Source organism: Vicugna pacos, chromosome 9 (assembly GCF_048564905.1).
Source record: "Vicugna pacos chromosome 9, VicPac4, whole genome shotgun sequence".
In the NCBI taxonomy this organism is placed as follows: Eukaryota; Metazoa; Chordata; class Mammalia; order Artiodactyla; family Camelidae; genus Vicugna; species Vicugna pacos.
The window spans coordinates 4,218,853-4,244,046 of NC_132995.1; the positions used below are offsets into that span (position 1 = coordinate 4,218,853).

The window sequence follows — 25,194 nt, forward strand, 5'->3', positions numbered from 1 at the left end:
GGAATCCATCCTTACAAATGTCATGAATCTTGTGAATTTTTTGAGCAATAATTAAAACACAGCACCCGTCAGAGAATGCAAACTAGGAATAAATAAGTGTTTAGTTCTCTGAAATGCAGCAAACTGCAGAATCATAACAAGTCACAACAGGGTAAAACTGATGACATGATGTGTGTATAAGAGGCAGAAGGACATGTGGAAATGACCCATTATCTTCCATGTCTAAACAGTATTTCAGTTTCCTAGAAAGAAGTGCATTACTTTTCATGCCTCTCAACCTGAAGTTTAAAGTCTCTTGATTCCTACATTATAGGCCTTTGATTTTTCTCCCTGGGAAGGAATCAGTAAGATGAAGGGGCAAACTTCATCAGGCACGGCAACTCACGTCCAAGTTCCCAGGAAAAACAGCACTCTGAATTATCAGATTCAATATTGTGTGGATTAGCATCAGGGAGGGTCGGAGACTAATGTAAAACTGACTTGACTCAGCAGACGCGTGTTCAGGGTGCCCTTCTGTAGACAGACCACAGGGGGCTACAGCGCAGAAAGCTCCCCCCCACCCCCGGCCCATGAGCAGAGCAGCAGGGCGTCCAGGGACTGGCTCTTTCACAGGAGGAGCGTGGCCGGTTATGTGGTGGGAACAAGGCTCGGGGAAAGCTGGTCACGTTCTCCATCGTTTGGGAGTAGGTGGTGTAGATATGTATGTTTAGTGGAAAGTTCCTCTTACTTTTGGAATTTGAGGGGAGAGCAATTACCATGAGAGGAAAAGTTAATCAGAAGAGTCTGAGTGGCAGAGCAGTTTATTTCAGACTCCGAATAATGTGCAAAAATTGAAGAGAGTACATTTAAAGATCTAGTTGGTTTTATTGCATGATTTGTGAATTTAGCTGCACCCCATCTTCTACATAAAGAGGTGCTCCAAGGAGCTGTATGCTATGGGAAGCCTTTTCAGGCATAAACTGGGTGGGGTAGAAAGTTATTGGTAAAGAGAAAGGTTCTCTCAGGCAAGGCTACTTTGTTTAAGGGAAGGACAGAAGTCTTACCTTGTAGGTTACCTCTGGCGTTCAGGACACTTGACAGTGGTTGGTTTACTGTCGCGTTTCTTCAAGGGGTGAAACTACAATTAAGTCTTGTTTTGCTGTCTCATGGGTAAGTGACTCCACCTTGGGACTATTTTTTTTTTTTGAAACACTCCCTAAAAGCTGCTCCTTAGTCCTGAATATTCAGCACATGAATGTATTTCTTCCTGAGGTTTTTTTCCCAGCCAAATCCATCTAATGACATGCACCTTCATTTATTTGCAGGGAAAATAGGAATATAGGAAACATATGAAAAATAGTAGAAATTTAAAAAATTCTATAATTTCACTTTTCTCCTTGGCCAACTCAGTACAATACTTAGAGAGGAACAATATTCCTGAGTTTTCTCTTAAAAATGAACCATACACAGTAGGAAGTTTTTGATAGATACACTGGGAATTTCATATATTATGCAAAAATAGTTTTTGTTGCTAATTTGCTTTTGTGGCCATTCACTGGATTGTGACGGACCACCAGCCAAAGGTTGGTTTGGTCATTTATAGTGGTATTAATGTTCAAGTATGAGAATGTTCTATAGTTCAGATTTCTAGGGGCACAGGCGAGACTTTCAAGTTCAAAAAATGATATGAAGAAACAAAGAATGGTGACGGGCTTGGTGTGTAAATGTGATTGCTAGGTGGGGGCTTAGGGGAGCATACCCACTTAGGGTTTGAACTTCCAGATGGTTAAAGTTGCTCAAAAGAGGAAGCCCTCAGGCTGTTTTGTCACCTTCATCACACAAGCCAAGTAGGAAGAGATTGTGGTGACGTTTAATACTTGTCAGTAGGGAAACAATGTTTGAAATGTTTGAAAAAAATCTTCCTTAGATATATGACCTAAGACTTTTACACTAGGTTGCTAAGAATTAGTGTCTGGGAATTTTTTTCTAGATAGTATAACTAAGCAATATACTAAAGAAGCAATTGTCAAAAGTGTGTTAAAATTTGAATTTTAAATTAGGGGATTAGACGGTATGTTACATGGTTACTTTTTTATTTCAATAAAATGTTTATAAAATTTTTTGAAACATTTTTTTCTTTTCCTTGTGTCTTTACTGTATTGTACAACAGGGAAGTATATAAATCAATGAGTTATTTTGGGTCTCTTGAGACGTGATAATGCTCATAAGGAAATGACTTGTAGAAAGAAGTTGCATTATAAATGTGAAGAAATATTTACCTCGGAGCTTCACTTCAGTCAAAGCACTGGAACCACAAAATCTTTTGTGGGAGTTGGTTGTAGTCAGGTGTTTGAAAATCAAGCTTCCCTTTTTATTAAATACATATAAATAACATAATGGCTCTATAGTAATTTATTGTGTGATTGTATCAATTCATTCAATGAATGCCTTGCTGCTGAACATTTTCTTTAAGAGGTAGTGATGTATGATGATAATATTGTGGTTGGACAACTTGCAAACATACTAAATCACTCTACTGTACACGTGAAAATGGTGCCTCCTACTGTATGCAAGTTGTGCAATCAAAGAAACACTGGCTATTATCTGCATTTTGAATTCAGATAATAGTTCTGTCGTACGAATGGAAGGAAGACACAAGGGGGGGGGCTCACATCAGAGTGTCTTTTGAATAGTCTGCCGCCACAACTCCCAGGGTGATCTCACTGTCCTGTTGGCGTTCCAATGAACCAAGGTGCTCCGATTAGCTCTGGACGCGGGGTGGAGGGGCCACAGCAGTCCATCTCCTGCGTCTACAGGAAGTTCAGCACAGACCGAAAAGTGAGAGACATGGACTTGCGCAACTCTGTGGGCCCAGGAGAACATGGAATTTGCTGTTACCCTGGATGGAAGGACAGACCAGAGGTGGACACCATGATTGTCAACTCTCTCCCTTCTGGGAGGATGCAAGCCACTTTCTCATCCTGTGAGAGCACACTGGCAGGAAGGGCTGTTTGCCCAGGCGGTGGTACCACAGCAACCCGCCCACGCTGGGTTGGTTACACTCTGGAAGTGCTTCAGGAGCTATTGCTGGAATTGCCCAAAGCCTTAGGGCTCCTGCTCCTTTAAGTAGGGACACTCTTGTTTCCCTAGGGTGACCTGTATATTAAGAGGCCATTCCCCACACGTGGGGTTACCTGCAGGGCTTTCTTTAGCCCGTCGCCCCATGGTTGCAACAGGGCTAGCCAGGGGCCTTCAGTCTGGACCTGATTCTTCCATGTCCAGGTGTCCTGTGGTCCCGAGTTCAACACCCTGGGGGCGCATAGTATTGAGACGTGCGCCATTATTGAGACATTGCAGGCATCCTGCACGGGCCCAACTCTGAGCCTCCGAATGGTCCCTTGCAGTAACTTTTCCAGTGGGCTCATACCTGTACGGCAAGGTTGTTCATTCAAAAGATGTGCCGCCTGCGGTAAGGCACTGTTCCAGCCTCGCCCTTGTGGTTGGAGAGCCCTCAGTTTGTCCTCTAATGGGTGATTGTACCGTTCAACCATTCCTGCTGCTTGGGGACTGTAAGGCACTTGCAATGTCCAGTTAATATCATTTTCCTTGGCCCATTCCTGGGTCTGTTGGGCAGTAAAAGGGGTCCCTCTGTCACTTTGTATTTCTGAGGGAGTCCCATAAAAGGCCCGTAAAACTTCCAGTGCTGTACTAGTGGTGTCTTGTGTAGCTCGGGGCACGTGCTGAGCAAAACCTAGACCAGTAGCGGTGTCCCCCGCTGTCAGCAGGTACCGCAAGCCCGTACTAGGAGCAAAGGGGCCTATGCAATCTATTTGCCATCCTGCAATGGCTGAATTCCCCGTGCAATCCTCCCCATCTGTTGGGGCCATGGCTGCCAGTGCGGGTGGTGCTTAGCACACCATGGGCACTGCCTCAAGGCATCCTTGGCTTCACTGTGGCTCAGGTGCTGGCCCCACCGTTCAGCTACCTGCCTCATTGTGTACGAGCCTACATTACCAAGTTTCTCGTGGTGCCAGGGACCTATGTCGGTCCCGGAACCATGGCCTGTACAGATTGGAGTTTGGCTAGTGCGTCAGCAGCAGCATCGCCCAGTGCCAATGCTGGGCGGTGCCCTGGTACATGGTAAACAGTATACTGACCTTCTTGGGCATTGTCCATAACTGTTTGCACATCTGTTGTCCCCACAGGGGTCGTTGCCCAATCATCCAGTCTTGCAGGGCCCATTGGGGTATCCACAGTGTGAGGCCTCGATACACAGCCCAACTATCCTTGCAGAGCTGCAGGGGGCTAGGTTCATTCATCAACACCATCCACACCGCCTGTAACTCAGCCCGTTGGCTGGATTGGCCTTCTCCTGTCTCATACCTGAAGGCTGCAGTGGCAGGGTGCAGTGCTACCGCAACCCAAGTGGGCGGGCTGCCTTTACAAGAGCCATCTGTATACCAAGCAGTTCCCAGGTGTGGCCCTTTCCCTTCATGAAAGGGACTGGTCACAGGGTCCACCCCTTATGGGAGCATCTGTTCGGCAGGCACAGCAAATCTCACAGGTCTTAATACCTGATACAAACCTGCAGCCAAGGGGCTAGCGGTGTATTGGGCTCTCTGTTCCAAATAAGCACCCCACTTCGTCAGCTGGGGTCTGGGCAGTTCCCGATCGGGGTTGCTTTGCCCATGTCTGTGCCCATCCTGCAACAGGGTATGTGGTCTGCACTTGGACCTCTTGCCTCCCCGTCAGGGGTTCAGTGGCTATTAAGGATGGGTAAGTTGCTAGAAATTGTTTCTCAATTAAAGGACAACGATATTGAGACTGTTTCCACAACTGAGACCAGAATCCTATGGGCACTTTCCATTGCCCATGCTTTTGCCCTTAGCCCCAACCATATCCATCATCGTCCACATGGAGTGTTAGCCAGAAAGGGAGGTCTGGATCTATTCTGTACCGCACTTTCGCTTGGGCCATCGCCCACTTCGATTCAACAAATGCACATTCGATCTCATCAGACCAACTTCAGACTTCTCCCTTCTTAATGAGATTAAAGCGGGGTTTAGCTATCTGGGCCAAATGACGAATAAACACCCACCAGTATTCCCAAAGGCCTAAATAAGTCTGTAATGGTTTAACTGTTTCAGGGCGGGAATATGCCTGGATTTTGTCTATTACTGCTGCAGGCAGCACTTTTGTCTTACGCAACCAGACAACACCCCAGAATTTGCCAGAATATCCAGCTCCTTGCACTTTGTCCTCGTTCATGGCCCACCCCCAGCCCGCCAGGCTTCTCGCAGCGCTGTGGCACTGGCTTCCAACTCTGAAAGCCAATCAGAGGTTAGCATTACGTCATCTATGTAATGGAACAAATGGACAGTATCTGGTTTGCTCCATGTAGCCAGGTCTTAGGCCACTAGACCATGACACAGTGTGGGACCGTGCAGACATCCCTGCGGCAACACAACAAATGTCCATTATCTGCCTTCCCAGGTGAAGGCAAACTTTGTTGGCTCTCAGGGGCTATATCTATAGAGAAGAATGCATTAGCCAAGTCAACCACATAGTGACAAGTACCCAATTCATGGGAAATCCGGTCCAGCAAATCTGTTATATTTGGCACAGCTGCGTGCACGCGTGTAGTGAGTTTATGCAGTTTCCGATAGTCCACTGTCATCTTCCAGGAGCCTTCAGGCTTAGCCACAGTGGAGAGTTACACGGGCTATGGGTCGCCCAAATAAAACCGGCTTCCTCAAGCTTCAGAATACTCTGTCCTATTTCCTCATTGCCTCTGATCAATCGACATTGCCGGACATTCACCACTCGTGTGGCCTGTGGCAAAATCATAGGTGTGTGATGAGGATGCCCCCGGATAACTGTTTTCACCACGCGAACTCTCAGGCAAAATTCCCCTTGAGTTGTCTGTATTTGTAATCCTTGCAAAATGCCTCTTCCCAGAATATATTCAGCTACTGGGGATATATGCACTTCATATGCAGCAGCGGGCAGACGACCAATGTCCAAAATCAGTCACTAGTTTAACGTGAATTTGCTTGTTTCCATATCCTTCTATATTAACCCATGGTCCCCCAAAATGCTCTGGATTTCCATGCACTAATCTCAGCTCCTGTGTCTACTTGTGGCAGTACTCGCTGTTGATTCATGGGGAACTAGTGGATAGTCAGTTTAAAATGTGGTTTCTGATTGTCAGGGTGCCCCACATACTGAACACTTTGGCCTTCCTCCTAGTCCAGGAGGAAATCAGCAAAGGCCACTTCTTTGGCCTGATGGGAGTTTGGCAAATGAGTGTATTGTTGCTCAGGCTGTAATTTTTTCCATAAGGCCATCAGCACCTCCAAAGGCTGGCCATGTAATTTTACATGGTCTAAGCCAGCCGCCAGTAAATCACATCATATCTGCCGGCGAGCTAGCTTTTGGGGCCCTACCAAAGTTGGAGCCTTCCCCAACTTCCTCCTCTGTGTGAAGTTCCCTTTCTAAGTCACTGCACCATAGGTCTTGGACTCACCGTGAGTCTTGGCAGTGCGCACCCCCTTCCAGAGTATTTCTACATCCCCCAGACGAGCCAGAGCCTCAGTAACTTCACGTATGGGCCGGTCTACATATGTTGCTAGTAGTGCCACCACAGACCCAAAGGAGCAGTAGCCATGAGGGGAGTGACTCACCATAAGCTGTTTACATTGCTTTGCCAGGTCTCGCAATACCATTAATGTATAAGACATAAAGTAGGTTTGTCGCGTCGATAGCTGCGGTCCCGCAGGAGGTCCCCGCTGAGCCAAGGGCTCCTCCAGTTTCACCCCCGCCCCACCACGGGCTGTAACACAGCGGAATCGGGGGAGGGGTCGGGCTTACTGCCCTCCGGGAAGGTGGGACCGGAGCTGCACAGACACAGTAGCTCTTGGAGGCGGCGGAGCTAGGACCACGCGGGCACCTTTCTGCTGGGCTGAGTCTCCGCTGGAGTTCCTCTTCCCTGCGCTGTAACTGCTCTACCTGCGCCTGCAATTCTCTCACGTCTTGGCTAGCATGCCGCAAAACCGACGAGAACATCCAGGCCACCCTCCTGGCTGCCTCTCGCTGGGCTAGTGGGACTTTATTTTCTAACAAATCCAGCGCCCTCCAAACGTCATCTCGCCAGGGCGCCACTGTGTCCCAATCCTCAGGCTGACCACGTCAGCAAATAGGCTGCTGCGGGGTACCACAGAGAGGTAGGGGATCACATAGTTTTCATGCTAGCATCTCCGGCAGGGGCAGGGGTTTCAGAGGGGGCACTCACGTCATCTTGCTAACAGCGCCAACTGTCAGCTGAGGGAGGCTGAAGTGGAATTCGAGCAGGTGAGCCGCCCAACCGAATAAATGCGCCAGAAGGTAGCAAACCAAAAGCGGACTTCACCCTGAGCGAACATGAAGTTTACAGCACTTTATTCTATTGCCACAAGGTGGTGCACGCGCTCTGTGATGCAGCTGTCCTGCTTTTCAGTATTTTTCTGCCAGCACATTCCCGTGTCAATTTCTTTGGTCCTGAGGCTTACAGAATATCCCTAGCGCATGCTTACTTCTATGTTCTTTGTTCTAAACCTTACATAACCTATGTATGCGTAAAATCATTATTTACAACATACTACGACATGCTGTGATCCTGGACTTGTTTCCCACGGTCTGAACTCATCTCAAGGCCACTGACACATCACCTCCTCCCCACCCTGTGACACAGTCCCCTGCCACGCCTCCCGCCACTCCCTGTGCAAACCGGGCTGTTTCTTAACCCTGACACCCAGGCAGCGGCCCCGCGGCCCCGCCCCCGGAAGTCCCGCCTCTGATTTCGCGGATGTGCAGATGTTTACGGACCCGGAGGTGGAGAGCGCGGGGGGAAGGTCACGCAGCAGCAGTAAGTTCCTAGTTTCTAATGTAAGTCTGTGCTGCGGAGTCCCCCTTTCTACGTCCTCAGGGTGTGGGAGTCACTGCGGACCTAAATCCTCACCACCTGGCCCCCCGGCCACGTAAGTCCAGATGGCGCCGCTCCGCGTCCGGGATCTTTTCCTTTGGGTCTGAAACCGCTCTGAGGCTGGTCCCTGGCCTTGGCTTTTCTGCCTTCCGTCACTGAGACACCTATGTTTCTGATATTTTCCTGCTCAGGACCCTCTACTCCGTCCCTCCGCCCCCGCCAGTGTAACGCCCTCTTCCGCGAGGTGGACTCGCGCCCACAGCATCGCCCTCTCGGCCCTGGAGGGTGGCACGGACAGCCCGCTCCTTTAGGGAGGCGTCCTCTACCGAGTCCCGGGATTTTGGGCGCCCGGCCCTCTCCTGAGACCCCCGTCCTCCCAGACTCTGTGTCCTCGCGTCCTCCTCAGGGCTGTCCTTCTTCTCTGCGGGCCTCCCGTTCATAGTCAGCCCTTCCCACAACCTGCTTAGGGGGAGGTGACCTGTGTCAGCCCTGTGAACACCCCCACCCCAGAATTGTAATGTCCCAAATTCCACCCCGCTAGAAAACGGTCTCTTCCTTTACGCAGGCATTTATTCACTCCTGCAGTAAATTCCTGGGCGAGGGGTTCAGTTGAAACAGAGACAGAGAGCAGATCAGAGGAAAACAGAAACACTGAGGAGAAAAGAATGTTAGCGAATGGATGGTGTGGTTGAGATAGCTGAGGCACTTGCAAAACGGTAGTAAATAGAGTTATCCCTTGAAGTAGCAGGTGGATAATATAGACACGTGAATAAAGGAACAGGATCTCTGGGCATTGGAGAGCCACAGCAGGAGAGGGGCCCTGGGTCCGCGGGAAGGCGGGGAGACGGTGACTAACAACGGTTAGGCGCTTCACACAGGGAGTGAAAGAGAGTTTAGAAGACTTGGAACCATGGCCTTCAAAGCATGGTGATCCCGGGAGACAAACAGAGGACAGCTATTGACTTGGAGAGCAGAGGAAGAGAAAGAGCAGGAAGGAGGCACAGCCACCTGGGGTGTGAGAGTGGGGAGGAAGGGAGGGTGAAAGGATAGAAGGGATGTAAGCCGGAGGGCAGACAGGGAGCAGAGGTGGAGGAAGAATCAGGCAGAAATCCGTGGAGATACAGGGCAATCAGAAAGGTTGGGGGGAAAGAGCAGCAAGAGGGGAAACACGTTGCCGAGTGGGGCAGGACCGGAGCCAGGGAGGGGATAGGAGCGCAGCAGGGACAGAGGGAAGGTAGAGGGGAACGAAGATAGAGACACAGAAAGAAATAGGGAGACAGATAAAGAATGAAATGGAAACACATAGTGCAGGTTGAGAGGGCAAACTGAATGCAGATGGCTGGTGAGTTGTTGGATGTGGACAACTAATCTGCGTCATACTGATTGATGGCTTTACAATGTAATACATTAGACGTTTGTTTGCTTAAATCACACACCTCTGGCTAGATATCCAAAGGATATGAAATCATTCTATTCAGGGAAATATCTGCACTCCAGTGAGCATTACTGCATTATTCAGGACAGCCGAGATGCAGAATGAGCTAAAATGTCTGTTGACACATGGGTGGACAGAAAATTTATGTCAGCCATGAATTAAGACAGTATTAGGACAGAAGAAGAACGCTCCTTGGAAACCTGAAATGTGAGACTCATAGAGCCTTGGAGTGTAAAGGTTGTCCTGAGGGCTGGGTGGAGAGGGAAACGGGGAGATGTAGGCCAAAGGTTACAAACGTTGAGTTGTAAAATAAAATAGTGCAACCCGCACATCTAATGTACAGCCTGCTGACTGTAGTTACTCTCATAGTGCGACTGTATACTTGGAATCACCACATAGAGGCAAAATGGTAATCTCGAGTTGACAGAAGTATAAATTACTTTCTTGTGAGAATTATTACACAGTGTGTACACTTGTCAAATAATCGCTTTGTAGGCCTCACCACGAGTGGGGTGAGATACCAAGAAATGTGAAGAACTCCCTGGTTGGCCTCTGTGTATTTTCCTGTCCTGAGTCCTTCCTGTGACAGCGGGCAGCAGAGGACTATTTAGTCCACGTGGTGAGGTTCCCCCGATGTGTGGTTGTGGCACAGGAAGTGGGTATGTTTTTTAGGAGTGTTAAACAGAATGTTTTCAGCTTGAAAGATTGATCTCTGAAGACTCCACTCGTCTGAGGAAGAAGTCGGGAAGAGGAAGAAGAAATAAGAGGAGTCAGGAATGGCTCCTTCTCAGGTAAAGTCATATTCTCAGTTGACTTTTTTCTCTTTATTATCACAGTATAGTGAGTTTACAATGTTGTGTCAATTTCTGATGTACAGCGTAATGTTGCGTTCATACACACACACATATATTCCTTTTCATGTTCTTTTTCATTATAGGTTACTACAAGGTATTCCCTGTGCTGTACAGTGTAAAGTTGTTTGTCTATTTTATATAGTAGTTAGTATCTGCAAATCTCAAACTCCCAATTTATTCCCTCCTACCCACTGTTCCCCCTGGTAACCCTTAGTTTGTTTTCTATGTCTGTAAGTTTGTTGCTCTTTTGTAAATGAGTTTATCTGTATCTTTTTTTTTTACACTCTTTTTCCTAGATTCCACATATAAGTGATATCCTATAGTATTTTTTTCTTTTTCCTGCTTTCTTCACTTAGAATGATGCACTCCACATTCATCCATGTTGCTACAGATGACATGATTTTGTTCTTTTTTGTGGCTGAGTAGTACTCCATTGTATATATACACCACATCAGTTGATTGTTTTGTCTGTCCTTCCAAAATGCCCTCTTTTGGACTCGCTAATCTTGTCTGACTCTGAAGTATCCTGTGTCACACCTGTACATTCAGTCACCCAGCTTCTTTCCTCAGTGTTTGTCATCTCCACTTAGATTCCATCCCCGTGACCCAGTGACCTAGAACGTGTGAAGAGTCTCCACTGAGCATTGTGCTGGGCAGGGCTTCACACTAGTGGATTCAAACAACTGGTGTGTCAGTGCTGTTGGGCAGCAGGGTTGTGTAGCGGCCCATCTAGATGCACTGTCCAATCTCTAAAAACCAAGATAAGGGAGCTGCACATGTTTAAAATAAATAAGTAAACCTAATTACCTCTCCCCAAAACAAAACCAAAATATAAATAAAGCAAAATATTAAAAAATATATATTTACTCGAGGGCCTGGGTTTATCCCCAGTACCTCCTTTAAAATAACAGAAGCTGCATGTAGATGTCGGTATTAACGTGCCCAATACCTGGTAAAAGCTGGAAATAGAGCGATAAGGGGAAATTTGTGACATTTTCTAAGAGAATCGAAGCTGAATGAGTGAGTCAGTGACTGAAATCATAATGAGTAAGAGATATCAGTGATAGAAGGTGTTTAATTCCATCATATATTTTAAACTATGAAGTAAATTTAAGTGTTTGACGGTTGGAAATTCCTTATATCACTTTCATCACCTCCATTCTTCTGTTTTTTTCCTTTTCACTGTGTTGGTTGTGTTTTTTGGCCCATAAGGTTTCAGCTTCATTGTTTTACAGGTAAATACCCAGTTTCCCAGCACCATTTGTTATGAGACTCTTTTTTCCACTCTGCAGTCTTAACGTCCTTGTCAGTACATTTTAAATAGACGCAAAGGATTGTATCCGAGCATTCTCTTCTGTTCCATTGAGTCGTGTACCTGTGTCTATGCCAGTAATGCACCATCTTGATTACTTTGTAGGATGCTTTAAAATCTGAAAAAAGGAGGCCTCCATGTTTCTTCCAGCGTTTTGGATATTTCGGGCCCTTCGAGATTCCCTATAACCTTTAGCGTGTTTTTCCTATTTCTGCAGAGAAAGCCATTGGAGTTTTGATAATGAATCCACTGAATGTGTAGATGAATTTGGGTAGTTTGGACATTTCAAGAGTATTAATACTTGTAGTGCATGAGTACAGGTTGTGTGTCCATTTATGTGTATGCTTCTGGATTTCTTTTAGGAATGTTTACTAGTTTTCAGTGTACAAGTCCTTACCCTTCTTGGCAGATGTATTCCTAAATATTTCATCCCTTTTTAAATACTTACTAAATAATTTTCTTCTCTAATTTTGTATGGACTTTGTTCATTGTATATAGAAACGGAGCTGGTTTTTGCATGTTGGTTTTGTATTGTGCAACTTGTATAAAATTCTTATTTCATGTAGCAGTTTTCTTGTGGAAACTTTACAGGTTATACATACGTATAAGAAACAAGTTAATTTTACTTGTTTTTCATTTTGCGAGACTCTGATTTCTTTTTCTTGTCTAATTCCACTGGCAGGACTTTCAGTACTTTTTAAAACAGTAGTGCAGAGAGTACATCCTTGCCTTCTTCCTGATCTGAGAGGAAAAAACTTTCATTCTTTCACTTCTTAGTATGATGTTAGGTGTACGTGTTTCATTAATCGTATTCACTTGTTTTCTTCGCTCATGGGGGAAGGTATTCAGTTTATTGATTAGTTACTTACTTGAGTACTGGGGTTTGAACCCTGGAGCCTGTGCATGCTAGGCATGCACTCTACCACTGACGCCCACCCCGTAAATGATATTCATTCTGTTGAGGTCATTTACTGTTTCTGTTTTGTTGAGTGTTTGTGTCTTGAAAGGTTGTTGAATTTTTCAGAATGCTCTTTTATTGATCAGTCGAGATGATCTGTATGTTTCTTTTTCTTTCATCTGTTAATGTAGTCTATCAAATGAATTGATTTCTGTATATTGAGTCTCCCTTGCCTTATAGGCATAGAATCCTTTTGCTCATCAAGTCAGATATTTTGAATGTGCTGTTGAAGTTGGTTTGCTAGTACTTTGTCAAGGATTTTGCATCAGTATTTATGAGAGTATTGGTTTTTAGTTCCCCTTTCTTTGTGTGACTTTCAATAGGTTTCGTTTCAGTATCTTGCCTGCAGAATTTTTTACTGGGTTAAAGATAATTCTCTCTCTTTTTTTCTTGAAATTATTGTTTTTTAAATGGTCAATTTCTGCAGTGCACTTACTTAATCCTAGGTGCACTTACTTAATTTCTTTCTTTGAAATCTTTGATTACTACTTGAGTCTCTCTAGTCATAATTCAGTTCAATATTTTTTATTTTTTAATGGTTAAAGTTTGGTAGGTTGTGTGCTTCTAAAAATGTATTAGATTATGTAATTTGTAGGCATTATTTTTTATAGCATTCCCTTATAGTCCTTTAAAAAAGACTTCCATTTCAATTGCTTGTGTTGTTGAGAGGGAGGTACTTATGTTTCTTCATTGATTTCCGCTTGGAGGAGGAGGCACTGGGGACTGAACCCAGGACCTCTTGGGGGCTGAGCATGTGCTGTACCACTTGAGCAATACCCTCCCCCCATATCAGTTGCAGTGTCTCTTGTTTCATATCTGGTTTTCATTCTTTTTTTCTTTTTTTCCTAATCTGGTTAAGGGTTTTTCCATTTAAGTTTTTCCCAACACTACCTCTTGCTTTGTTGATATTTAAATGTTTCTAAATTCCTTTTCCTTCTCTCTGGTCAAATCTTATTTCACTCTTTCTTTTTGCTAAAGTTGGATTTAGTTTGATCTTCTCTTTCTACTTTCTTGAGATGTAAAAATGGTTTTCTGATTTCAAATCTTTTGCATTTTGTTGTAACCATTTTGCTATGTTGGCTTCCCTTTCACCACAGCCTTCACTGCATGTTATAAATTATGGCATGTTGTCTTTTCATTTTCATCCAAATGTTTAAGAATATTCGTGTGATTTCTTCTCTGTGCCATTGATTGTTTAAGAATTAGTTGCTTAGTTTCCATATTTTGCAGAAGTTTCCCTTTTTCTTTCTCCTATTTTAGTTTTATTTCATTGTGGTTACAAGAAGTTAACCTTCTATGACCGCTGTGTCTTAAAATTATTAGGATTTCTTTTGTGGCCTAACATGTGCTCTGTCATGGAGAATATTTCATGTGTGCTTGAGAAGCGTGTGTTTTCTGCTGCTGTTGGTGGAGTGATCTGTACGTGTGTGTTATGTCCAGTCAGTCTGTAGTGTTGTTCAGGTCCTGTGTTTCCTTTTCATCTTCAGTCTGGTTCCATCCAGAAGTGAAACTGAGTCATTGAAGTCCTCAACTATTTCTGAGCTGATTCTTTTTCTTTCTTTAGTTCTGTTCATGTTTGCTTCATTTTGGGGGAAGCTGTAAGGTTAGGTATAAACATATAATTCTTTTATCTTATTAGTGAATGGACCATTAACATTATGTAATACCTTTTGTTTCTTGTGTTAGTTTTTGTCTTTATTTTGTCATTTTCTCTGATACAATGTATGTTGGGGAACACAACAGACAGGTACATGGGTGCTAGAAGAATTTACCAGAGACAAAGACTGGAAATAGAAAAGGAAAGTATCAGGTTACACTGTCATAGACAGCAGTGAAGTGCACACACGAGGTGTGCCTGTGTGAGCGTTGAAATGGAAGTCCAGGGTCTTTTTCCGGGCCGGGCAGAGGAGCTGGTGAACTCAATGGGTTGGGGGCTGTGCCCAAGTTTTTTGATTGGCTTTAGTTGAGGTAAGAATCTCAGGGTTGTGAAGGGCTATGGGATTTATGATGGATAAGTTGGGGACCAGCCTGAAAGAAGCCAGCCTGAGCTAGTGTGAGATTGGGTGTTACCTGGAGCTGTTAGTTTGTTGGGGCGAACACACCCAGGACAGAACATACTTTATCTTTGGGGTGATGGCAGGCAGCCTTCTGAGAGCCCAGGAACGGGGGCTGTTGGACTTTGAAGGATGTCATTTGGCCCCACAGTGTAGTCTCCTGCTCTCTTTAGGTGGGATGGGTTCTCCCACCCTTTCAGCTTTAGCTTTTCCCTCTCCTTAGATTTGTGAGAGTTAACAGTTCCCACTCTCTGACACACTCCCTCTGTGTCTGTGTCTCTGTGTCACTCCCTGTCTGTTTTTCCTCTCGTTGCTTCCTCTGCTGGTCCCTGCTGAGGCACATTGTACAGTGGTGAGAGGCTGGAGCCCTGGCCAGGCCACTTCACTCAACTGTAATTTCAGAAAGAATGCATCTAGTGTTTCCTTTTTTTATTAATTGAGTTACAGTTGATTTACAGTCTTCTGTTAGTTTATGGTGTGCATCAGAGTGATACAGTTATGCATGCATACAGAAATTCTTTTTCATTAAAGATTATTTTGAGGTATTGAATATAGTCCCTGTGCTATATGCAGTAGGACCTTGTTTTTCTGTTGTATCTATAGTAATTTGTATATGCTAATCCCAAACTCCTGATGTATATCCCTCCCCCACTTTCCTATTTGGTCATCATGAATATGTTTTTTATGTCTTTGAGTCTGTTTTAAAAATAAGTTCAATTTTATCATTTTGTTAGATTCCACTTATGAGTGGTAGCATATATATCTGTCTTTCTCTGACTTACTTCACTTCGTATGATAATCCCTAGGCCCATCCATGTTGCTGCCACTGGCATTATTTCTTTCTTTTCTAAGGCTGAGTAGTGTTTCACTCTGTATATTCCCCAACGCCTTTGTTTAGACTCTGTCAAAGTACATTCAGGTTGCTTCCATGTGGCTCAGCTACTGTAAATGCTTCTGCTGTGCACCTTGGGATGCATGTCTAGTTTGCATTTGAGTTTTCTCCTGATCAGTGCCCAGCAGTGGGATTGCTGGATCAAAGGGTACCTCCATTTTAAGGTTTTAAGGGATGTCTGTAGTGTGTTTTATGGTGGCTGGACCAAATTACATTCCTACCAACAGTGTAGGGTTTCCATTTCTCCAAAGCCTGTCCAGGATTTCTCTGTAACTCACTGTTTGATTCCTAAGGTTGAATTTCAAGCTCAGCCCTCTGAGTTCAGGTGCTTGCTGTGACATTTCTTAGCTTCTTTTTTTTTTTTTTTAACATTTTTTATTGTCTTAGCTTCTTGAGTTGAGTTGAGTTTCTCAGTGTGTTTCTGACACAGTTTTGTCCCTTGTAAGAAGGGAACAGATCTTTCCTAATGAGATGTTATGTTGATAATAAATTCATGCCTCTAAATTACTTATTACGAGGAATGTTCAACCTATAGAAGTATTCCCAGCAGTTTTAAACATTGTTGTTGTTATCATCGTAATTGAGATTTTGACATTTCTGTAAAGCCGATGTGGACTTTGTGATCTCTGAAGACACCACTCATGCTGTAGCTCATCTAGATATTGACTGTCACTCTGTGTGTAGCACAGAATATCTACTGCATTAGCATAGGCAATTTACTGAGTTTTATTTACATATGTGTCATGGATTCTCCAGACAGACAGAAACTCTCCATTAATTGGAAGATATCATATTCTTTTAGGAAGACGTGTAACAATTTAAAGCAGGAAAGAAAAAATTAAAAAATAAAAAGGGGAGACACAACTTGCTCCAAATACTTAACTTCCATCTGTCAGAATACTTACTTCACCTGAAACAATCCTTACCCTTCTCTCCTCTTTTCACTTTGTATGGAGATAAGAACTCTCCTCTTGACCCCTTGGTGAAATACGTTTTCATTTCAGGAACAGCTGACCTTCGAGGATGTGGCCATCACATTCTCGCAGGAGGAGTGGGAGTGCCTGGTCCCTGCTCAGAGGACCTTGTACAGGGATGTGATGTTGGAGACCTGCAGGAACCTGCTGTCCGTGGGTGAGAGAACGTCCCTGTTGATGTTGAGATCTGCCTTTGGGTGTTTTGCATTTTCCCCTGTGTGCCTTTTGGCAGCCCCTGTTTTGGTTGATCTGAAAGCCCTGTTGTCTCAGACATGATATAGTACAGTGACTTTAAAGTGACCCTTTCTTCAGATGATCTGCCCTTTTCATGTTATATCAGGGTTGTTCCAGGGCTGAATTATCAATAAAGCTCAGTGGTAAACTCTTAAAGAATTCCCAACTTCCTGTATTCTGCCTTTTGGCTTTCGACTCTCTATTTTTAGGAAAAGTGCTGGATACCTGCATATCACACTGTTCTATACATTTAGGAAGCATGTGGTGTGGAAATCATCAAACATTTTCCCAGACTCAGCTGCAGAGTCCTCACTCCTCAGCTAAACAAGAGGGTTGTGATTGTGGAAAAGACACAGGATTTTGCATTTCTTCCTTCAGATAGTCAAGACTTTCTGTTTCTTATCTGATTATATTCTCCACTTTTTGGGATAATAGAAAAGAGCCCTAAACTATGAGAAGAGACATTAAAATAGTAAAAATAAATAAATAAATAAAAGATCAAACAGAAGCAAAAGCACTCCAATCAGTCAGAATGTTTGAGAAATGTGAACAGAGGTCAGCTCTCAGAAGGGCAGAGAGGAAGCCACAGCATTAATAGTGTTTGGGATCCTCTTCTCACTGTGGAGAGTTTGTTGGGCAAACAGAAGTTTATTTTTATTGAAAACTCTTGAGGGAAATATTTCATCTCCCCAACTTATGGGTGTATTTTTTCTTAGGAAGTATTTTGAAAAAAATTTTTATTTTTAATTCGTTTGTGAAATTCTTAACTTTTTCTCTACTGAATTTGTTTCCCTATTTTAAACCGCCACAAATTTCAGGTATTATGTACATATTGTAGATTTCAATTATGTGCTTTCACAGCTATTTTCTGTTCCTTAGCACTTCTTCCTTTCCAGGAAGTATACAAAATCTGTTTAGCATAATTGTTTCATCCTCAATTATGAAACAGCAATATCTTCTGTTAGTTCGCACGTACTTTGGAGTTATAATTGAAAATACTTTCTTTGATAGGTTACAGAATTTTGTTTCATTTATGTCCTTTTGTCATAGGTTGTTTGAAATTAGGCTGTCATAAAATTATTAGAATTACCTGTGACCAGTTCACTTTTAGTAAATAATTTTATTGCTTTGTGTGTCCTAACATTGATAAGATCATGCTGGGGAGATTCATAACTCTGTTTGGTATTAGTACTAGTTTTAGTGTACTATCCTGTATTTAACGTGAAACATTTATTAATGAGTTATAATGAATTGAATACTTATGGTTCTTTATAGATATGTCTCATGTACATGTAATCAAGAAATTACAATTAAAGGCAAACATCAATAGAGAATTATTCCAAACAGCGATGACAGAAAGACATGAAAGGACTGAAAGAAAACATTGTGACCCCAGGAGCATCCAGGAAAATGCATATGACAGTGACTCTCAGCAGAGAGATGAGGAAAGAAATTACAAAGGAACGTCTGTAAACGGTAGTGGAAATGTGCGTGATGAGAGAGACCAACATGGCACAAGTGGTGCAGGAACCGAGCCCAGGGGAAACAGACTTGCATTAAGCTTTCAGAATGAACTGCATAGTTTTAAAAGTGAAGAGAAAATTGATTTATTTAATGAAGCTGACAAGACAGGCAACAGTAGTGCCTCATTTTCACCACTTCCAGGAACTTCTAGTAGTGTCCAAACCAACATTTCTGAAATAGATGGGAGTGATTTTATGCATCCTTTAGTACTGACACGAGACCTGAAGACACACAGCGAAAGACTGTACAAAAGTACTCAGAGTGGCAAAGCTCTTCTCCAAGGGTCATACCTCAGTACACACCAGATCATCCCTCCAAGGGAGAAATTAGATAAATGTGATGTATGTGGGGAAGTTTTTTGTTTTCATTCAAAACTTGCAAGACATCAGAGAACTCCTAGTTGTGACAGGTCTTACAAGTGTAATTTGTGTGGCAGGGTCTTCAATCATAAACAAGCACTTGGGAGTCACAAGAGAATTCATACTGGAGAGAAACCTTACAGGTGTAATGAGTGTGGCAAGGGCTTTACTCACGTCGGAAATCTGGCCAAGCATGACAGGATTCATTCTGGAGAGAGACCTTACAAATGCAGTGGGTGTGGCAAGGGCTTTTGTGAGAGATCACATCTCAGACAACATCAAGTCATCCATTCAGGAGAAAGACCATATAAATGTGACGTCTGTGGAAAAGGCTTTACTCAAAATGCATCGCTTGCACTTCATCAGAGAATTCATACTGGAGAGAAACATTTTAAATGTAATGAGTGTGGCAAAGTCTTTGGCTGTAAAGGAAATCTTGCAGTTCATCAGAGAACTCATACTGGAGAGAGACCTTTCAAATGTGCTGAATGTGGCAAGGTCTTTCCTTATAAAAAAACCCTTAAAAGCCATCAGAGAATTCATACTGGAGAGAAGCCTTATCAATGTAGTGAGTGTGGCAAGGAATTCAGCTGTAAATCAACCCTCAAAAGTCATCACGGAATTCATACTGAAGAGAGACCTTATAAATGTAATGAGTGTGGCAGGGCTTTTCATCGCAAAGGAGGGCTTACGAACCATCAGAGAATTCATACTGGAGAGAAACCTTTCAAATGTAATGAGTGCAGCAAGGTTTTTAGTACAAAAACAAACTTGAACACTCATCAGAGAATTCATTCTGGACAGAGACCTTATAAATGTAATGAGTGTGGCAGGGCCTTTCGTCACAAAGTAGTGCTTACATACCATCAGAGAATTCATACTGGAGAGAAGCCTTATCAATGTTGTGAGTGTGGCAAGGTCTTCAGGTGTAAATCAAGCCTCAGAATTCATCACAGAGTTCATACTGAAGAGAGACGTTATAAATGTAATGAGTGTGGCACTGCTTTTCATTGCAAAGGAGAGCTTGTAAAACATCAGAGAATTCATACTGAAGAGAATCCTTACAAATGTAATTGGTGCAGTAAGGTTTTTAGCACAAAAAGGAAGCTTAACACTCATCAGAGAACTCATTCTTGACAGAGACCTTATCAACATAACAAAGGTTTCAAAACCTTACATCAGGCCTCACATCTCACAGAACATCAACTAATGCAGTCACAAGAAAACTCATATAAATGTCATGTATGTGGGAAAGGCTTTGGTCGATAATGACACCTTGCAAGGCATCGGAGAATTCATAGTCAGGAGGAACCTTTCAAAACTAATGAGTATTGAAAAGCCTTTCCTCACATCTCAACCCTCACTACGCCTCAGGGAGTAGATACACAGGGGAAACCATATCAATATGATATATGTGGGAAGGTCATCATTCAAATGTGACAATTTATATTCATAGGAGATTCATTGGGAGAAATGATGGATGTGCTATGAATGTGGAAAAGACTCACTTACTGTCAGATAACCATAGTTGACAGAAATCAGAGAAATGCAATGAATGTCTCAGTGTCTTCAGTCAAAATTCATACATGAGTCAACTGACAATATTGTAAATAAACTATGCTTCAATTAAAAAAGATCTTCCATGAATTCCTACTAGACAGGACGGTTGCAAATATGTGTGCGGCAAATCCTTCATTATAGTTTGAAGCCTAACTTAGAGCCAGATAATCCCTATTGGTGAGGTACGTTAAGTAAGGGCTTTAGCAGGTGTGCACATCTTAAGCTTCATTTAACAGCCGTCCTGGAGGGCAATCAGATACATGGGTTTAGTGTGACCAGGCCTGTAGACAGGAGATTCATTCAGCAGAGAAGGCATTCTGGCGATCACAGAGGCCCTGAATGGGAAAAGTCCTTACTTGGGTTTCACCTCTCAGCAGTCACCAGGTAGTCCATACTGGACAGAACGTTAGAGATGTTCTGAGTGTAGCAAAGCTTTGGGGTCATGCCTTAGAGCAGGGGCTTCACCAAACACATCTTACTTAAAAATGCAATGGAAATAGCAGTTTCATAATACTCCTCACTCATCACTAGAGATTAGAATATTTATCCTGGAGAGACCACACAAGAGTGTGGTAAGAAATTCAATCAAAGATCACAAGTTGGTGGACAAACTGGCGTGATACCTTACAAATGTAATGGTGTGGCTAAGCCTTTAGCTTGAGTTCCGTTTCTTAGGCAACAGGAGGAAGTCCATGTTGAAGAACAGCCATGGTAACGTATGGTAGAAAATGTATGCAGTCTCACAGTCCACTAGACTTAAGAATATACAGTTTGGAGAGAGACCTCAGTAACCAGTGTGTGTACTAAGGCTTGTATCTGAAGATCAACTATGCGGAACACAGAGACAGAGACTAATGTAAAATTGTGACTTGACTCAGTAGACACGTGTTCATGGTGCCCTTCTGTAGACAGGCCGCAGCGGGCTACAGCGCAGAAAGCTCCCCCCCACCCCCCACCCATGAGCAGAGCAGCAGGGCGTCCCGGGACTGGCTCTTTCACAGGAGGAGCGAGACTGGTTATGTGGTGGGAACAAAGCTCGGGGAAGCTGGTCACTTTCTCCATCGCGTGTTGTAGATATGTATGTTTAGTGAAAAGTTCCTCTTACCTTTGGAATTTGAGGGGAGAGCAGTTCCTGTAAGAGGAAAAATTAATCAAAAGAACCTGAGTGGCAGAGCAGTTTATTTCAGACTCTGACTAATGTGCAAAAATGTGCAAAAATTGAAGAGAGTACACTGAAATATCTAGTTGGTTTTATTGAATGATTTGTTATTCTACATAAAGAGGTGCTCCAAGGAGCTGTACACTATGGAAAGCCTTTTCAGGCATAAACTGGGTGGGGTAGAAAGTTATTGGTAAAGGGAAAGGTTCTCTCAGGCAAGGCTGCCTTGTTTAGGGGAAGGACAGAAATCTTCCCTTGTAGGTTACCTCAGTGGCGTTCAGGACACTTGACAGTGGTTGGTTTACTGTCGCGTTTCTTTGAGGGGTGAAACTACAGTTAAGTCTTGCTTTGCTGTCTTGTGGGTGACTCCACCTTGGGACTATTTTCGTTTGTTTCTTAAACACTCCCTAAAAGCTGCTCCTTAGTCCTGAATATTCAGCATATGAATATTTCTTCCTATTCAGTATATGAATATATTTCTCCTGGGGTTTTTTGTCCAGCCAAATCAGTGTCATGACTTCCACCTTCATTTACTTGCAGGGAAAATAGGAATGTAGTAAGCATATGAAAAATAGTAGAAATTTAAAAAATTCTACAAGTTCACTTTTGCTCTTGGCCAACTCAGTACAATAATTAGAAAAGAACAATATTCCTCAGGTTTCTGTAAAAATGAACCTTGTACAGTGGGAACATGTTTGTTTGATAGATAAACTAGGAATTTCGTATATTGTGCAAAAATATTCTTTGTTGTTGCTGATTTGCTTTTGTGGCCATTCACTGGGCTAGGACGGACCTCCAGCCAAAAGTTGGTTTGGTCATTCAGAGTGATATTAACATTCAAGTGTTATGAGAATGTTCTATAATTCAGATTTCTCAGGGGACAGGGAAGAGTTTCTAGTTGTTATAAAAATGATATGAAGAAACAAGGAATGGTGAGTTGCTTGGTGTGTTAATGTGATTGCTAGGTGGGGGCTTAGGGGAGCATACCCACTTAGGGTTTGAAGTTCCAGTTGGTTAAAGTTGCTCCAAAGAGGAAGCCCTCAGATTGTTTTGTCACCTTCATCACTCAGGCCAAGCAGGAAGAGGTTGCAGTGAGGTGTAATCCTTCTAAGCAGAGAAACATCCCATTGTTCAATACAGTTGTTTCAAATGCTTGAGAAAAATCTTCCTTAGATGCATCATGTAAGACTTTTACACTAGGTTGCTAAGAATTGGTGTCTGGGCATGTTTTGTAGATAATATAACTAAGCAGTGTACTAGAGGAGCAATTATCAAAAGTCTGTTAAAGTTTGAATTTCAAATTAGTGGATCAGACGATATGTTACGTGGTTAATTTTCTATTGCAATAAAATATGTTTGTAAAATTTTTCTTAGCATTTTTTTCTCTTCCTTGTGCTTTTCCTTTATTTTACAACAGGGAAGTATATAAATCAGTGAGTTATTTTGGGTGTCTTGTGATATGATAATTCTCATAAGGAAATGACTTGTAGAAGGAAGGTGCATTATAAACGTGAAGAAAGATTTACCTTGGAGCTTCACTTCAGTCAAAGCACTGGAACCACAAAATGGTGATGTGAAATCTTTTGTGGAAGTTGGCTGTAGGCAGGTGTTCAAAAATCAAGTTTCTCTTTTTACTAAATACATATAAGTAACATAATGTCTCTATAGTAATTTATTGTGTCATTTTATCAATTCATTCAATGAATGCCTTGCTGCTGAACATTTTCTTTAAGAGAGTGATGTATGATGATAATATTGTTGTCAGACAACTTGCAAACATACTAAATCACACTATATTGTACAAATGAAAATGGTGCCTCCTACTGTGTGCAAGTTATGCAATCAAAGAAGCACTGGCTATTATCTGCATTTTGAATTCAGGTAATAGTGCTGTTGTACAAATGGAAGGAAGACATGACGGTAGACACAATGGCATGATGGGGAGGAACTGGAGAGATGCATTTTAAGGTGCAATTAACACGTTTTGTTTCCAGAGTCCTAGTGATGCACCTGCACCTTAGCAACAAGTCTCTTGCTCCCCCATTTTGAACGTTGTATCATTGCAACTCTCAGTGAAGCTGAAAATCTGAGAATCTTGTATCTATTTTGCACCTGTTGTTCCTCTATGTAAGTTTCCATGCCACACAAATCTGAAGACAAGCCCTTGGTTTATACATTCTCTAGGTTTTCCACTGAAGTAAAGTGAAGAAGTCCAAGCTAAATATGTAAATTGTGCAAAGCAGTCTCTTTAAGCAAATAATGAAATACATGATTTTGAAAATGAAGTTTCTGAAACGACTGGAAATAGAACTGCCATATGTCCCTGCAACTCCACTCCTGGATATATACGTGGAAAAAACCACTCATTCGAAAAGATACACGCAACCCAATATTCTTACTAGGGCTATTTACAGTAGCCGAGACGTAGAAGCAAGCCACGTACCCATCAACAGATGGATGGAGAAAGAAGTGAAATACAGATATATTCATGGAACTAGAAGATATTATGCTTAGTGGAACAAATCAAAGAGAAAGGCAGTATGATATCACTTGCATTTGGAATGTAGAAATTAAAGCCAATAAATGCATATAGCCACACTGAAACAGATCCAGTGATATAGAAAACAATCGAGGTTATCACTGGAGAGAAGGAAGAGGCTAGGGGTAAGATAACAGTACAAGATTAAGAAATCCAAACTACTATATATAACATAATTAAGCAATTATCTTCAGCAACATACTGTACATCACAGGGAATCACAGCAATTACTTTGAAATAACTTCTAATGAATTAAAGCCTATAAAATAGTTTGTCACGATGCTCTGCACCTGAAGCTAATATAATACTGTAATTCAACTATACTTCAGTTAAAATCAATCAGTCTATCTATCTATCTAATAAAATGTGTCCACAAAATGGAATTAAACTTCCGTTGAGAAATCTGGATATGATGCTTCCAACTGTAACTTCAAATAGAGAATTTTCTTCTGGCCTTTCAAACTGATTCTTCTGAAATCTTATGATTCCTATTTATAACCCAACAAACACCTCCACACATTAATTTTCAAGAAACATATGGAAAAACATCTTGGGCAATTCACCTAAACAGTATTTCATAACTACTACAGGACTGAGGCCAGTTGAGGTGGCCTCCTGGCTGAATTAGGAATAGAAAGTTTGAATGAAAATACTGCAACCATATCAGTAAACAAGAAATGCTGAAACCAAGGCATCAGTGGCTGCTGCCACCCCCCAGTAAGGACAGGCCTACAGCCCAGCATCTGCAGCCGCTCTCAATGGTTCTCTCTGAGTGGAGTCACAATGATAAAGGACAAAATAATGAACCTAGATAGTTAGATGCTTGTCAAAGGAATGAATTCAATGAGGCCAAAAGTTTGCTTCCTCCCATACATAGAAAAGTTCAAATTCTTGAACTCAAGATGCCTGGTTTTCTTTAGATAACTAGTAATCTATTGTTCCAACTACCTGGTCTTTGTTGTAAAGCTCCTTTATATCCTAGCTCCTCCCCTACCTTTCGGAGCAGTCCCTCAGAGCCATCTGAGGAGCTGTCATCCTGGCTCGAGTCCTCCTGCCAAATAAAACATAACTCAACTTTTAGGCTGTGCATTTATTTCAGTCAATGGTTTTGGCGACCATGAAGGGACCCAGAGCAGATGTCTCTCCTTCACCTGAACTCTCCAAGGAACTGCAACCTTGGTACCAGCATTGGCCTTTTGTGCCCATGCACCTCCTCGCGGAGTCCAGACAAATTTGGTGAGTCTTTCCTGGTTCTCAGGTCTCCCATATTGGTTGATGATCCTGAGTTTTATTTGGCAGTGTATCCAGGTACCTGGCCCTCCAGTTGAAAGATACTGGGGGGAAACACCCACCCTGTGGAGACATGCTGGGTGGGGCCTGGTTGAAATATACCAGGAAATA

The 25,194-nt window shown here is 42.8% G+C and overlaps 1 protein-coding gene and 1 long non-coding RNA gene across 7 annotated transcripts; one reads left to right on the top strand and one right to left on the bottom strand.

Annotated features, from left to right (window-relative positions):
• Positions 1-2,375: 2,375 nt before the first annotated feature.
• On the bottom strand, positions 2,376-8,031 carry LOC140698354 (uncharacterized). The gene is made up of 3 exons (XR_012076103.1): positions 7,964-8,031; positions 7,271-7,388; positions 2,376-2,878 (listed from the first exon to the last, which is right to left on the bottom strand). It is a non-coding gene; the product is annotated as an uncharacterized lncRNA (long non-coding RNA).
• On the top strand, positions 7,817-24,873 carry LOC107032999 (uncharacterized). Of its 6 annotated transcripts, none has more exons than XM_072968496.1 (4): positions 7,817-7,994; positions 10,047-10,165; positions 16,449-16,575; positions 17,928-24,873. In XM_072968496.1, the coding sequence occupies exons 2-4, from the start codon at positions 10,151-10,153 to the stop codon at positions 19,670-19,672; spliced, it is 1,887 nt and encodes a 628-aa protein (XP_072824597.1). In that variant the 5' UTR covers positions 7,817-7,994; positions 10,047-10,150; the 3' UTR covers positions 19,673-24,873. The 6 variants fall into 6 exon arrangements, with proteins under 6 accessions (XP_072824597.1, XP_072824599.1, XP_072824598.1 ...); XM_072968498.1 differs by having other exon boundaries at positions 10,071-10,165; XM_072968497.1 differs by having other exon boundaries at positions 7,830-7,882.
• The last annotated feature ends 321 nt before the right edge of the window (positions 24,874-25,194 follow it).